Source organism: Oncorhynchus keta, chromosome 3 (assembly GCF_023373465.1).
Source record: "Oncorhynchus keta strain PuntledgeMale-10-30-2019 chromosome 3, Oket_V2, whole genome shotgun sequence".
Taxonomy (NCBI): domain Eukaryota; kingdom Metazoa; phylum Chordata; class Actinopteri; order Salmoniformes; family Salmonidae; genus Oncorhynchus; species Oncorhynchus keta.
Genome location: NC_068423.1, coordinates 8,453,049 through 8,469,275, shown reverse-complemented (window position 1 = coordinate 8,469,275; position 16,227 = coordinate 8,453,049). Strand labels below are relative to the sequence as shown.

The window sequence follows — 16,227 nt, the reverse complement described above, 5'->3', positions numbered from 1 at the left end:
CCCAAAAACTCAGTTTTGTTGGCGCGTTTTGTTCAGTAATCCACTGGCTCAAAGGTGGTCAAAACATGCAGATGAATACATCCTAATAGTACCGGTAAAGTTCGTCGAAACATGTAGAACAATGTTTATAATTAATCCTCAGGTAGTCAATTGTCTAAATAATCGATAATATTTCAAACGGACAATAGCATATTCAATAGAAAGGAAAAACAACGAAGGGCACTCACTCGGTCACACGCGCAAACCAGCACTGCATGATTCCTCAGTCCATTGACAGAAAGGTCTAATTCTTCTTCATTTTTCAGAAAACAAGCCTGAAACAATGGCTAAAGACTGTTGACATCTAGTGAAGGCCATAGGAACTGCAATCTGGGTCCCAACCCATTAGATACTCTATAGGCATTCAATTGAAAACTACCCACATCGAAAAAATCTGATTTTCCTCCGGTTTTTGCCTGCCATATCAGTTCTGTTATACTCACAGACATTATTTTAACAGTTTTGGAAACTATCTATTCACGTCTACCAATTATATGCATATCCTAGCTTCTGGGCCTGAGTAACAGGCAGTTTACTTTGGGCATGCTTCTCATCCAGACGGCAAAATACTGCACCCAAGCCATAAGAAGTTTTAAGCACAAAATTGTCTAGAATGTCATTGTATGCTGTAGCGTTAATATTTCCCTTCACTGGAACTAAGGGGCCTAGCCCAAACCATGAAAAACAGCCCCAGACCCTTATTCCTCCTCCACCAATCTTTACAGTTAGCACGATGCATTGGGGCAGGTAGCGTTCTTCTGGCATCCGCCAAACCCAGATTCTTTCATCGGACTGCCAGGTGAAGAAGCGTGACTCATTACTCCAGAAAACGCGTCCCCACTGCTCCAGAGTCCAATGGCGGCAAGTTTTACAGCACTCCAGCCTATGCTTGGAATTGCGCATGGTGATCTTAGGCTTGTGTGCGGCTGCTCGGACATAGACTAACAGTTATTGTGCTGACGTTGCTTCCAGAGAAGTTTGGAACTCGGTTGTGAGTGTTACAACCGAAGACAGACAATTTGTACGTGCTAAGCGCTTCAGCACTCGGCAGTCCCATTCTGTGATCTTGTGTGGCCTACCACTTCGCGGCTGATCCGTTGTTGCTCCTAGACATTTCCACTTCACAATAACAGCACTTACAGTTGACCGGGGCAGCTCTAGCAGAGCAGAAATTTGACAAACTGACTTGTTAGAAAGGTGGCATCCTATGATGGTGCCATGTTGAAAGTCACTGAGCTCTTCAGTAAGGCCATTCTACTGCCAATGTTTGTCTATGGAGATTGTATGGCTGTGTGCTCAATTTTATACATCTGTCTGCAACGGGTGTGGCTGAAATAGCCGAATCCACAAATGTTTTTAATTTATTTAATTTAACCTTTATTTAACTAGGCAATTTGAAGGGGTGTCCACATACTTGTATATATATAGTGTATGTAAATTCAACCAACCAATAGGAATATATAAACATCAAATACATATTTCTGCAGTGTCAAGTGGAAACATAACCAACACTGTTACGGCAACTGCACCACCCGCGACTGCAGGGCTCTCCAGAGGGTGTTGCGGTCTGCCCAACGCATCACCGGGGGCAAGCTACCTGCCCTCCAGGACACCTACAGCACCCGATGTCACAGGAAGGCCTGTGACATCAAAGGACATCAACCACCTGAGCCACTGCCTGTTCACCCCGTTATCGTCCAGAAGGTCAGTACAGGTGCATCAAAGCTGGGACCGAGAGACTGAAAAACAGCTTCGATCTCAAGGCCATCAGAAGGTTAAATAGCCATCAGTAGCCACATTAGAGGCTGCTGCCCTATACACTTGAAATCACTGGCCACTTTAATAATGTATTCTATCCTATTCTACTGTATCTTAGTCTATGCCGCTCTAACATTGCTCATCCAAATATTTATATATTATTAATTCCATTCCTTTACTTTAGATTGCGTCTATTGTTAGATATTACTTGTTAGATATTACTGCAATGTTGGAGATAGCAAAATGCTTGTTTTTCTACCACCACAATAACATCTGCTATGCATGTGTATGTAACAAATAGAATTTGATTTGATTTACATGGGCATTTAAGACTTTGAAAATATGAAATATGGTATGCAATCCCTTTTTATATTTAAATAAAAGGCAGTAAAACTGTGTAAAGGCAATCAAGACTTTCACAAGCAGGGCTGAGCAATTAACCAAAAATGTTACTAAACAACTAATTGACAGACGTTGGTTCAAGTTCTTGAATTCCATTTAGTTATCATTTTTTGCGAGCCCAAAGCGCTGTTATTGTAGAGAAAAATCCTAATAATTTAGGAGAGAAATCAAGTCAAGAACTATGTGGGACACTAGGCTGAAGGGAGTGGTCGTTTTCATTAAACAAATATGCAACCTAGGTTAGCGCAGACACGTGGTAATTAACTACAATGACCATAATCCATTGCACCATTTTTTTCTTCTCAAACATAGACAAATCAGAAAAGAAATGGCTGACCTCTCACCAAAATCTGTCCAAAATAAGCCTAATGCGCTTCTATAGGCTTATTTTGGACGCAAGCTTGTTGCCTGCCTTCCCTCCTTTGGGACAACTACTCCCATTGTTATTGTTAGGATCGGAGACACGAGCATCTCCTCATTGTCTTTTTTGATGAAAATTCTAGAACTGTTTATTGTTCGATCTTGGGCCCTGACCACTTCCTGTTGCAATTTTTTGTTGTTTTGATTGCGTTACCACTTCAAATATGATATTTAGGTTTTGCTTTGGAGAATTTCTCATTGCATGAGAGACTGAGGTAGAGCTCTACAGAGCAAATTAATTAATTAAAAATCCTACAATGTGATTTTCTGTATTTTTTTTCATCTCATTTTGTCTGTCATAGTTGAAGTGTACCTATGATGAAAATTACAGGCCTCATCTTTTTAAGTGGGAGAACTTGCACAAAAGGTGGCTGACTAAATACTTTTTTGCCCCACTTTACATTTCCTTGGAAAGATAACTGCCCGGTGGTTCTCTGTCCATAGGCTATAGACTCCTCTATTTAATTACATGTGCACCACATGTAGACTAGAGCTATTTTCCTTTTCAATATTATTTATTTATTGCACATCGACTCACGTTGGTTGATTTTACATTATCAATATTTCTTTACAGACACTGTAAAAAACTATAGTCTATTCATATCCATGTACATTTCCTTGGAAAGATAACTGAGTGTGTGAATAATGTGACAGATTTGATTTTAATACAACAGATAGGCTAAAGCATACAAAGAGCATTTCCAAATAATTTGCTAAATATTTTCATCCCAAAGTTTCCTGCGTGAATGCAGCCCTCTAGACTGAATGACAGCATAAGCATAATTGTTTTAGCTATTTTTTGCCAAATTGAAGTGCTTCCTACTGGGTATCACGGTCGTGTCGCCGGCGATAACAAATATGGCAAAAATAATTCTCACAGGATAGCAGCCTACATCTTTTGAAAAAAGGTGCTATCTAGATCCTAAAAGGGTTATTTGGCTGTCCAAAGAACACTGAGGAACTTGAAGCTCTCGACCCACTCCACTAAAGCCCTGTCGATGTGAAGAATGGGAGTGTGCTTGGGCCTCAGTTTCCCGCAGTCCACGATCAGCTCCTTTGTCTTGCTGACGTTGAGAGAGAGGTTGTTGTCCTGGCACCACACTGCCAGGTCTCTGACCTCCTCCCTATAAGCTGTCTCATCGTCGTTGGTGATCAGGTCTACAGTACCACCGTCGTGTCGTCTGCAAACTTGATGGTGTTGGAGTCGAGCGCTGCCACGCAGTCGTGGGTGAACAGGGAGTACAGGAAGAGACTAAACACGCACCCCTGAGGGGACCCCATGTTGAGGGTCAGCGTGGGAGATGTGTTGTTGCCTACCCTTACCACTTTTTGTCACACCTGGACTACTGCCCAGTCAAATGATCAAAATATATACAAATCTTTCTCATCAGTAACGTTTTTGTTGATGATTATTGTATTTATTGTTATTTTAGATTTTTTGTCTCCCTGATATCACTTTCCACCCCGTGTCATAGCTGCGGGGAAGGATGTTTTAGATAGGGAGTGCTGTCAACAGGGTGGGTTTATCAGGGTACTGCAGCACCCCAACCTCCTGTGACTATGGCCTGTATGCAGAGGGGCATCAGAATTCAAATAAAAACATGTCTTAACCTTTTTGTAGTTAACAAATCCAATATTGAAACGTTAGAACTAGAGTAACATTAACAAGCATTGAAAAGATGAATCCATTCTTCTCTAATAAAAAAAATCTCTCCGTTTTTGAATCACGATTGTAATGTCAGTCGGCTAATAGGCTATGCTTCGGACGGGGAGGGGCCTACACACACACACACACACACACACACACACACACACACACACACACACACACACACACACACACACACACACACACACACACACACACACACACACACACACACACACACACACACAAACTGGCAAAGATTTTCAGCTGGCAGGCAGACAGACACTGGAATAAGTTTGAGTGACAAGAGTGAGGGCTTTAAATAGGCGCTTTGTTGCATTTTTTTGTGGGACTGGAAAAAAATGCTGGAATGTAAAATAACGTCATTAACTGGTTCCCATGCTTTTAAAATGCTGGTTCCATTCATGATTCTGATTCTGTTCCTCAAAAATAAATATTTTCAATTTTCGATTGTTCCCTGAACCGGTTCCAATCCCTGCTTTACAAACTCACTTCAATCTACTTTTCCCACAGCCTCAGGTCAAAGCAATTCTTTCTGAAATAACTCTGTGCTTCAGTCCATGTCTTCCGCAGGTTCACCAGACGATACTGACACTGCTAATTGTTTGGACAAGGATGTTTTTGTGGAAGGAAGGATTGTGGTTGTAAAAAGTCAATTGTTTGGTTCGGTGAGATTTAGGGAAAAAAACTCTAACATTGTAAAAGTGCAATGAATAACACTCTCCACTGAATGACTATAGAAAGTATTCCTCCTATACACATACAGTGCCCAGTGAATAGGGCTGAGCAATTAGAGCTTTTTGAGGTTGGTTTCAGTTAGATTATTAAAATAATCACGGTTTTAGATTTTGGTATCGATCATTTACTTTAACATTAAACACATTATGAAATAATGACATTACAATGATTTTAGGAAATTCCAAAGACAAAAATAGTAAACATTCAATTGCCAAAACATTGAAATTATTACATTGTCTCTGTCAGGTTCACATTGGTAGACATCAATCGAAAAATAGAATATATAATAAAATATATCAGAAATAGTCAAATATATCAGTTGTGTATATTACTTTGATTACTTTATTATGTTTCATTCCTTAAAGTACTCATCTCATCTCTGCTCAAGCAGGTAGCAGACAGACCATCTACGTCACGTGCTCCCAATACTGTACTGTCTTTAGTCATCCTATTTACCTAGCCTGCCTAAGTATGCTGCAGAGCTGTCTGACAAAATCATTTTACTAGTTCTTCCAAGTAGATAAGGAATACTTTCACGAACTGTCTGTCCCTCTCGTTGTTGAGTTGTACATTCCTCTCTCACGTGGTCTATCCTTCTGTGTATCTAACCAACCGCAGCCTGCATGAAAGTGTATCCATCCAGAGGACTGTATAGACTTCTTTGGAAAGTAAACAATAACAAAACTCATTTAGAACACGAGGCTCCGCTCTTACATCCGGCTGGTTTAGCCCCCTGCCCCAAGAGAACTCAACATGTGCCGGGCATGTTACAAGCAGAAAAGTAAATCAAGTCTACTTATAAAGACAGAAAACTGGGGTTAGCCTAGTCAGCGTATGGAAAAGTCAGAGGCAAGCTAGCCAGCCAGACACTTCAGAGGACGTCGGCTACTTCATTAGGTTACCTGGATAGTGGTGAGAAACAACAGACCATACAGAGGAGGTTTGCAGCGGACACTGTAGCCTCCATAGAAATACGAATGAATGTCTATGGTAGCCTCCTTGTTTGACAGGCAGATGGTGGGACATCCTTTTTCACAGGTTGTGTAGGAAAAATACAGTTTAAGTCAAATTTGTACATTTACCTGCTTATGATTTCTGAAATTTGATAGGCTATTTTAGTCAACCTGTCTAGTCAGTCCTGGCTTACCTGCAGCTTCTTTTCAGTCATAACTTGTTGCCCTATAAGACAAATAAATTATAATGCATAGGCTAATAAATAAATCAGTACTGAAGAACAAATGTCTTAAATCATAAATCGGTGTTCCAGCTGTGTATTTGATCTGCGAGTGTGCTAGCACCAGCCGAGCAAGCCTCACTCTTTGGGTGCGTTCGTAAATTCACTCAGGCTATCTACTCCGATTTCAGAGCACTCTGTCTGAGTGTGCCAGAGGGCAGAATAACTGAATTTACGAACGTGCATGAATATGGCCGGTGTCAGTCAATTTCGGCATAAAAACATAATTATTTATGACAACAGCACAGTCACCAACGCTCTAGATAACATGAAAACAGACAAACAAGATCTGCTAGGGCATGTAAAATGGTCAGAGTGAGGTGTTCTCTCATTTGCGTCTTGAAGTAGCTCGCAAGCTAGCCAATGTCAGCAAATTAGCTTGGGTGCTTGACTGATTTTATGAACGCCCTTTGGCACTCCAGATTGAATTTCCGAACACACCCTTTAGTGCCAGTAATGTACGTTCCGAACACTGAATATATGAGTCTAAGACGTAGTTTTCGAATATAACGTTTCAAATCAAATATCAAATATGCTTCCAAAAAATAACATGGTCGCTGTGGTAGAACGTTTAGGTACAAGCTTGATGTAGTCATTAATTGCGTGCTATAAATATGGGACCACATACCTAACTACTTTAATACACACATAAGTGAAATTGTCCCAATACTTTTGGTCCCCTAAAATGGGGGGGTCTTGGTACAAAAAGTGCTGAAATTTCTAAACGGTTCATCCCGATATGGATGAAAATACCCTAAAAATAAAGCTGACATATTGCACTTTAACGTCATAGTCATTGTTCGATTTCAAATTCAAACCTTTTGGAATATTGAGCAAAAAGAAGAAAAAAGGCTTCACTGTCCGCATAATTAGAGGGCACTGTACTATTCAATAGGAGGAAAGATGTTTTTGATTGAATAATTAAATCAAACATTTCAGAACAAAGATTTGACTACACAATAACAAGAAGGTTTAGATATTAACTTTGTGATTGTGCTTTTCATTGGGACAATTTTGTATTAACTAACTGACAACTGTAGATACAGATGAAAAAATACTATAGTACACTATGGCATAAATACTGTAGTATTACTATAATTATATATTATAGTATTCACTTTCGTGTTCTTGCAGACTTTACTGTAGTATTCACTACAGTGTTTTTGAGGACATGACTGTAGTATACTGTAGTATTTACAGTACTATAGTAATTACTGTAATGGAGGAATACTATAGCGTGTAGTATAGTATTCTACAACATTCTATAGTAAATACTTCACATGATCGAGGGACACTAGTGTGGAATATACTATTATACAGTATATTATAGTTTACTGATATTTACTACAGTATTTTATAGTAAGTACTATATTATTCTATAGTAAACTGTAGTATTTTTTTTATGTAGGTATCGTTCAAATCTCAAATGATTTCTAAATAAAAGCATTGGGTATCACTCAAAACATTAAATGGCAAAGATGTAACCAATGTTCAGCATTTGTCTGGACACTCCAATCAGATAACATATATTAAAACCTACAGATTATTGTTCCCTGTTATGGAAGTCATTATCATAGTGTGTGTTCTCTCTTTGTGTCATAGGGTAAACAGTCTACCATCATGCAGTGGATGTTATTCCTAGCGCTGTTCTCAGGTCAGTGTCTTTATTCAATGTCTACTCACTATCTTCAAGTGTGAAGCGCAAAACCAGGGGTTAAGGGCCGTCAAAAAAAATAGTTTTTTCCTGTGTTTATTTAAATCATTGTACAACAGCTGAATGAAAGTAACACTACCAAGGTCTGACAGAAATGGATCAGTGTAATTTCCTGATAGTTGCTGGTTGAAAATACAATCACACAGGACCTTCTAAATCAGCAGGTTTTGCATGGGTGGAGTTTTGGCTTGCCTGGTGAAATCACTATTGAAATAAATGTTTTAGGTTGTAATCTTTCACATGACTGGGAAAACATATATGTATCTGTTGGTCACAAATATATATTTTTTTAAAGGTAGGGGTGTGGTTAAAAAAGAAAGTCAGTATCGAGTGTGACCACCATTTGCCTCATGCAGGGTGACATCTCCTTCGAATAGAGTGATCAGGCTGTTGATTGTGGCCTGTGGAATGTTGTCCCATTCCTCTTCAATGGCTGTGCGAAGTTGCTGGATATTGGCGGGAACTGGAACGTGCTGTCGTACACATCGACCCAGAGTATCCCAAACATGCTCAATGGGTGACATGTTTGGTGAGTATGCAGGCCATGGAAGAACTGGGACATTTTCAGCTCCCAGGAATTGTCTACAGATCCTTGCATCATGGGGCCGTGCATTATCATGCTGAAACATGAGGTGATGGTGGCGGATGAATGGCACAGCAATGGGCCTCAGGATCTTGTCACGGTATCTCTGTGCATTCAAATTGCCATTGATAAAATGTAATTGTATTCGTTGTCCGCAGCTTATGCCTGCCTATACCATAACCCCACTGCCACCATGGGGCACACTATTCACAATGTTGACATCAGCAAACCACTCGCCTACACAACGGCATCTGCCCGATACAGTTGAAACCGGGATTCATCCGTGAAGAGCACATTTCTCCAGCATGCCAGTGGCCATTGAAGGTGAGCATTTGCCCACAGAATTCGGTTAACACACCGAACTGCAGTCAGGTCAAGACCCTGGTGAGGACGAGGACGAGCACGCAGATGAGCACAGAGACATCTGTGGCATTGTGTTGTGTGACAACTGCACATTTTACAGTGGCCTTTTATTGTCCCCAGCACAAGGTGCACCTGTGTAATGATCATGCTGTTTAATCTTGATATGCCATACATGTCAGGGGGATGGATTATTTGGCTAAGGATAAATGTTCACTAACAGATGTAAACAAATTTGTGCACAAAATTTGAGCGAAATAAGCATTTTGTGCGTATTGAACATTTCTGGGATCTTTAATTTCAGCTCATGAAACATGGGACCAACACTTTACATGTTGTGTTAATATTTTAGTTCAGTATACTTGCTTGAATTTTGGGGGGGGGGTTGCAAAAATGAATTTTTTGATGGAAAACTATTACAGTAAGGCAGTGGTTGTAAAAGTACCCAATTGTCATACTTGAGTAAAAGAAGTGGTGTAAAGTACTTAAGTAAAAATACTTTAAAGCACTGCTTAAGTCGTTTTGGGGGGTATCTGTACTTTACTATTTATATTTTTGCCAACTTTTACTTCACTACATTCCTAAAGATAATAATGTACTTTTTACTCCATACATTTTCCCTGTCACCCAAAGTACGTGTTATATTTTGACAGGAAAATGGTCAGATTCACACAGTTATCAAGAGAACATTCCTGGTCATCCCTACTGCCTCTGATCTGGTGGACTCACTAAATACAAATGATTTGTAAATTAGTGTTGGAGTGTGCCCTTGGCAATCCGTCAATAAAAAAAATATATATATATATATTGCTGTCTGGTTTGCTGAATATAAGGAATTTAAAATGGTTTGACTTTTACTTTGGATACTTCAAATCAAATCAAATTGTATTTGTCACATACACATGGTTAGCAGATGCTAATGCAAGTGTAGCGAAATGCTACACATTTGAGCAATTCTATTTCCTTTTAATACTTAAGTATATTTCAAACCAAATACATTTTAAACTTTTACTCAAGTGGTGTTTTACTGGGCGACTTTCACTTTTACTTGAGTCATTTTCTAATAAGGTATCTTTACTTTTACTCAAGCATGACAATTTAGTACTTTTTCGACCACTGAGTAAAAGTAAAGATACCTTAATAGATTAATAGAAAATGACTCAAGTAAAAGTGAAAGTCACCCAGTAAAATACTACTTGAGTAAAAGTCTAAAAGGTATTTGGTTTTAAATTTACTTAAGTATTAAAAGGAAATGTAACTGAAATTATTTATACTTTTACTTAAGTATATTTTAGAAAATTCCTTATATTAAGCAAAACATGTTCCTTGGTAGCCAAAAATACTTGTTACACTTTGAATGCATAGCAGGACGGGAAAATGGTCGAATTCATGCACTTATCAAGAGAAAATCCCAGGTCATTCCTACTCTGATATGGCGGACTCACTAAAAACAAATACTTAGTTTGAAAAGACGTCGTTGGCTTATGCCCCTGGCTATCCGTAAATAACAAAAACAAGAAAATGGTTCAGTCTGATCCGTAAATAACAAAAACAAGAAAATGGTTCAGTCTGAACCGTAAATAACAAAAACAAGAAAATGGTTCAGTCTGAACCGTAAATAACAAAAACAAGAAAATGGTTCAGTCTGAAACGTAAATAACAAAAACAAGAAAATGGTTCAGTCTGAACCGTAAATAACAAAAACAAGAAAATGGTTCAGTCTGAACCATTTTCTTGTTTTTGTTATTTACGGAGAGCCATTCACAGATCCCAATCTGCTTCATATGCTTATGTAGAGGGATAAATTATGAAAAGGGTATTCTGATTTTGATTCACTTTTTTCTACTCTAGTGACAAACGTAACAGAACCAGTAAACGGAACTATGACGGCTGCCTCTACACCTGTTATGACAACAAGAGGTAATAATGCTGCATCCCATGTGATATGATAAATAGACCTACAGTACGGTACCTTATAGGGGAATTAGGATCATTACGTCAAGGAAATATAGTATTCTTTCTAACAAATATATCAACGGATACTGTGCCCTATGTAATTATAGGGAGAGTGAAGCATGTCTCTATACTTCAAAACTTTGTATTTGAAATCAAACAATGATTATGAGGTTAAAGTGCAGACTGCCAACTTTAATTTGAGGGTATATTCATCCTATCGGTTGAACCGTTTAGAAATGACAACACGTGGTCCCTTCATTTTAGGAGAACAAAGGTATTGGGACAATTTCACTTATATTGTAATAAAGTAGTAAAAAGTTCAGTATTTGGTCCCATATACATAGCAGTTCACACGATAGGGATGGAAATACCCTCAAATTAAAGCTGAAAATCTGCACTTTAACCTCAATCATTGTTTAATTTCAAATTTAAACTTTTGGAGTACAGAGCCAAAAGAAGAAAACAATTGTTCCCTGTCCCATATCGAGTTCATATGCATGACATTTTCCTAAAATACTATGCATTACTGACACAAATGCAATCATCATTTGTATGGGGTATGTTCAGCCTTTGGCTCAACTTGCCCTGGCCAAATGGCACAATTTCCCCCAAAGCAAAACATTTATTATATTAGCCCACACAGCTACAAGGATTAGGGTTGCATATGTAACAGTATATATATTTTTTAAACCGTCCCCTCGCCCATACCCGGGCGCGAACCAGGGACCTTCTGCACACATCAACAACAGTCACCCACGAAGCATCGTTACCCATCGCTCCACAAAAGCCGCGGCCCTTTCAGAGCAAGGGGAACTACTACTTCAAGGTCTCAGAGCAAGTGACATAACCGATTGAAACGCTATTTAGCGCACACCGCTAACTAAGCTAGCCGTTTCACATCCGTTACACATAGTTACCAGATAATTTACCAAAGTTACCTGAATCTTCAGTAATTTTGGTAATTAACAGAAAATCTAAGGCAATCTATCAGAACTTTGGTAATTTACTTTTTTTAATGTATTCATAAATAGTATTAATTTATTACATATGCGTCCACATTGTCCATGAGTTTCTAGTGGATAAACCTTATGGTTCAAGAGAAAATAGCCTAATTAATAATAAATGATTACCTAAAATCCTTGAAAGATACCAAAATTCTGGTAGATTACTGGTCAACTTTGGAAGTTTCTAGTATTATACCCTCCCTTAGCAACCCTAACAAGGATGCACTTTCATGCTAGGCTTAGGACCTCGTATTGTAGCTTATAGAGAACCCAACTAATGTATAAAACAGTCTTAAAACTATCTATTTAGGTGTTGATACACGCATCATGAAACCTCAAACACAAATTCACTTGACATTGGGGAAATCTGTTTTTTGGACCAAACTTCCTACATTTTTTTCATGTGGTTTCTTCCTTCACAGACTCCATGAAATGATGATGGCCTCTATCTAAATATTTGGTCACATGATTCATTTTGTGTATAGTTTCCTAAAAACAAGGGTTGGCTCAACTAACCCTTTGGCACGATTTATCCCACGCTCCCCTACTGCTTGCAGCTGAATCAGAGCCCTCTCCCCTACTTTTAGTTTGTGATGGGAAGTTTGGGTCTTCGTTCCTTTGATTCAATAATGCCCAGAGGCCAATGCATACAGGACCTCTACCAGCGAACAATGAACTCAAAACTCAAAAGAATCATGATTCTACATGACTCTCGTTCTCTCTGTCATTTGTGACAGGCTAATAAAAGTGGTCTTCAAAACAATTTACATTTCGGATTGCTAGGCATACAAATAAGATTATTTCTTGATACCTTTAAAAAAAAACAAGGTTTAGTTGCCGCCGCAACCGTACTAGATTGTGAACGACTCGTCTTGGCGGATTGCAATTGCTTGGCTACCGTCGGGAGATTAACACATTATCATTAATATTAACTGCAGCGACAACCCGAAACAATTAGTTCTCGAGTTTGTTGAGCAGAAGCAGACTGTGTAATGTTTGGTTCTACACTGCAGTGTTCATCGATAACCTTCAATTATCAATTCATTGAGTACATTTTTACACCATACAATCAATTATCAGTTCTAAACATGTCTTTTCCCTGTGCGCACATACTGCATGATAGACAGTTGGTGGTCGGAGCATGTCTTCGGAGCCGCGGAGGCAGAGGAGCGCCTATCAATCCTGCTGAATAATATATAAACCTGCTGAAGAATATATCCATCCTGCTGAAGAATTAATTGCGGCCAGCAGGTCAAATTTAACGACTAAAAGGAATGAGTTACTCGTAAAAACTAACCCTGACTCGAGTCAGTAAAAAGAGTTGTGCAGTTTGAGAACAATTTGTTCTTTTTGAACGTCACTACTTTCAGTGAGCGTGAAATAAACACTCCAGAAGCTAATTGGTAGACCAACAGCTTTTATAGACATTGGGATACTTACAATTCATAATGATGTACTACTTTATTTTCTATTTATAGATTGTGCAACGACACCTGTTTGCCATCAAGCACACCATGAAGACTTTCTTCTCTATTTTGACATGTACCCATCTGTCAATCTCTCGATCTTCTCCAGAGATGCCCACCATCCGCGTGGTGAACGGCAACAACCGCTGCCAGGGCCGTGTGGAGGTGTTCCACATCAATCAGTGGGGCACGGTGTGTGATGACTTTTGGGACCTTCAAGATGCCCAGGTGGTGTGTGGGCAGCTGGGCTGTGGCACCGCCATCTCAGCCAATCCTCAGGCCTACTTCGGCACCGGCTTGGACCCTATCCTCTTAGATGATGTAGACTGCAATGGAAGCGAGATAGATCTCACAAACTGCTCCCACTTCGGCTGGGGAATGCACAACTGTAACCATAATGAGGACGCTGGAGTTATCTGCACGGGTAAGGGATTCGATTCTAAGGAGTTGTGTGCTTTTACTTATCAATGGGAACGTGTATAAAGATTTCGGAATTCAGATATGACGTCATTTTTAGCAGCGCTAACAAACCGTGCAAATACATCCGCCAAACACCGGCTTCGAGGGCATTAGCACTTTTTACACAAGGGGTTACCAACATTCAAATAACGATGGACATATTTTCATTAAAAAACGTTATTTTTAGTCATACTATTTCATCCTTCCACAAGATATAGTCCCGACACAAATGTAGCGTTGCCAGAGACGCGACCCAGTCGTTCAGTCTTTTTATTCTGTATGTATGGACACGACCCAGTCGTTCGTTCTTAATGTTCCATTGCTATATTGGCTGGAAACGTTCTTATCCCTTGATTGCTACAGCAGCTATCCAACTACGGCTAATTTACAGTCATTTTAAAAAGTGCAGACAGAATATCAGCAAAGTAGCTACATTTGTTTAAGCTGTTTTCTAGTAACATTAATTTGGATGCATCCATAACAATGAGGCAATGAGGCGCGATTTCGCCTGGTATAGAACATGTGCTCACTCCAGGATACTGCTGTTCAGAGGAGCTACCAACCACACAGCTACAGTAAAACAATCCCTTCAAACTGCAGCTGTAAAGACTGTAAATTAGCTACGTTTCGTTTGACTTTTTTCAATAGATTTCTTTTTTTTAAATACCATAAAAATTATGCAAGCTGATTCATGATTTCGACTGGCTGAGAAACGCTGCCTGCCAGCAAGGTTTATACAAATCTCCGCTGTTGAAAACAACATTTCAGTCTAAAATAAATGTGAGGTAATGTCAGTGGATTGCGCAGTCTGATGGAACAGAGTAAATAGGCATTTTGACGTCAAAGATTTAGACAAAGGTAAATTTGTGCAGTAGGCACGTGCTGGAATGCTGTTTTCACCAATCAGCATTCAGGATTAGAGCCAGGCGTTGTATAATACGTCAATAAATCAGCAGCTTTTTTTTTTTTCAAATTGCCGGAGTATTTGAGATATAATTGGGATCATGTATGCTGCACTAATGATTTTAAAAAATGAGTAATTGAGTGCAATGTACAATAGGCAAACATCGCAAACTAGGAATTTGTGGTAAGTGGTGGAGGCCACCATCTTTATGCACCTCCGCTATTGTGTGATAATGATTGTTTGTGCATGTGAAGCAACCAAGGCAGGACTGTAACGGGAGAGATTGCTCTAAAATTGCTGTATATTTTGAGTGGTAGAATATACACTATATACACAAAAGTATATGGACACCCCTTCAGATTAGTGGATTCGGCTATTTCATGTGGCTGAAATAGCCAAATCCACATACATTTTTGTATATAGTGTATGTGGACACCCCTTCAAATGAGTGGATTTGGCTATTTCAGCCACACTCTTGCTTTGGTTACCACTGCTAAATTCAGCCTTTTCTACAGATAAATAGTGTGATGTTCTACCATCTGTGCTGTCTATTGATAGAGTTCCCCACTAAGACGATACAGATGGTGAGAGTGGAGCTGACCCCTGATTCACCGACGAATTTAAGTGATCCTGCCGTGAGTGAGGCCATTTTGCAGCAGGTGAGTCTCACCCTCTACTCAACTGTATATTGGGCTTTCTCAACCGGCAGACTCCGGTCCCAGGAGGAACAGACCCAAAGTCCAATGCAATTCTTTACAAACATATTTCAGTTATAAAACGCAGTCATGGATATCAATTAAGAGTAGAACTAAGAGTACATCATGGAACCCTACAATATTATAACATATATTCAGTAAATGACTTATTTTCAGATAAAAGCCAAACTGAGAGCTCAGGGGATGTCTGACACCGTTAAACTGAGTTGGAAAGTGCAGCCTGATGAAGAAATTTTCCACAAGAAGGAGATGGGAAAGAGTCCGAAAAAGAGGAGGAAGAGGTCAGAACTGTAAATACACAGGCAAATATACAGTGTACAAACCATTAAAAACACCTTCCCAATATTAAAGGTACTATGCACTATATTCATTGATTAAATTTTTTTTTTTATTACCTATAGTAACTGCTATAATGCTTGATATTGAACAATAATGCTTCCTATTGAATTTCTTTATATAACCATAAAATAATTGTTTCTTTAATACAGAAAAAAACTTGTTTTATTGTAAATGTGTGATATACAGTTCAATATTTAAAGGACAAAGGACCATTTTTTAAATCTTTAATTTACCCTATAATGAATAACTTTAATTAGCATGGAGCCTTACTTTAAGGGAGGCTAGCCTAGTGGTTAGAGCATTGGGCCAGTAACTGAAAGGATGTTGGATCGAATCCCCAATCTGACAAGATAAAAATCTGTTTGTCTGCCCCTGAACAAGGCAGTTAACCCACTGTTCCAAAGCCGTCATTGAAAAATAAGAATTTGTTCTTAACTGACTTGCCTAGTTAAATAAAGGTTACATT

General features: G+C 39.1%; 1 protein-coding gene across 1 annotated transcript; it reads left to right on the top strand.

Annotated features, from left to right (window-relative positions):
• The first annotated feature begins 772 nt into the window (after window positions 1-772).
• On the top strand, window positions 773-15,806 carry LOC118369044 (scavenger receptor cysteine-rich domain-containing group B protein-like). The gene is made up of 7 exons (XM_035753551.2): window positions 773-786; window positions 1,527-1,743; window positions 7,863-7,914; window positions 10,769-10,837; window positions 13,453-13,767; window positions 15,265-15,365; window positions 15,579-15,806. Exons 1-7 carry the CDS (start codon window positions 773-775, stop codon window positions 15,714-15,716), a joined length of 906 nt encoding a protein of 301 aa, XP_035609444.2. The 3' UTR covers window positions 15,717-15,806.
• Window positions 15,807-16,227: the final 421 nt, after the last annotated feature.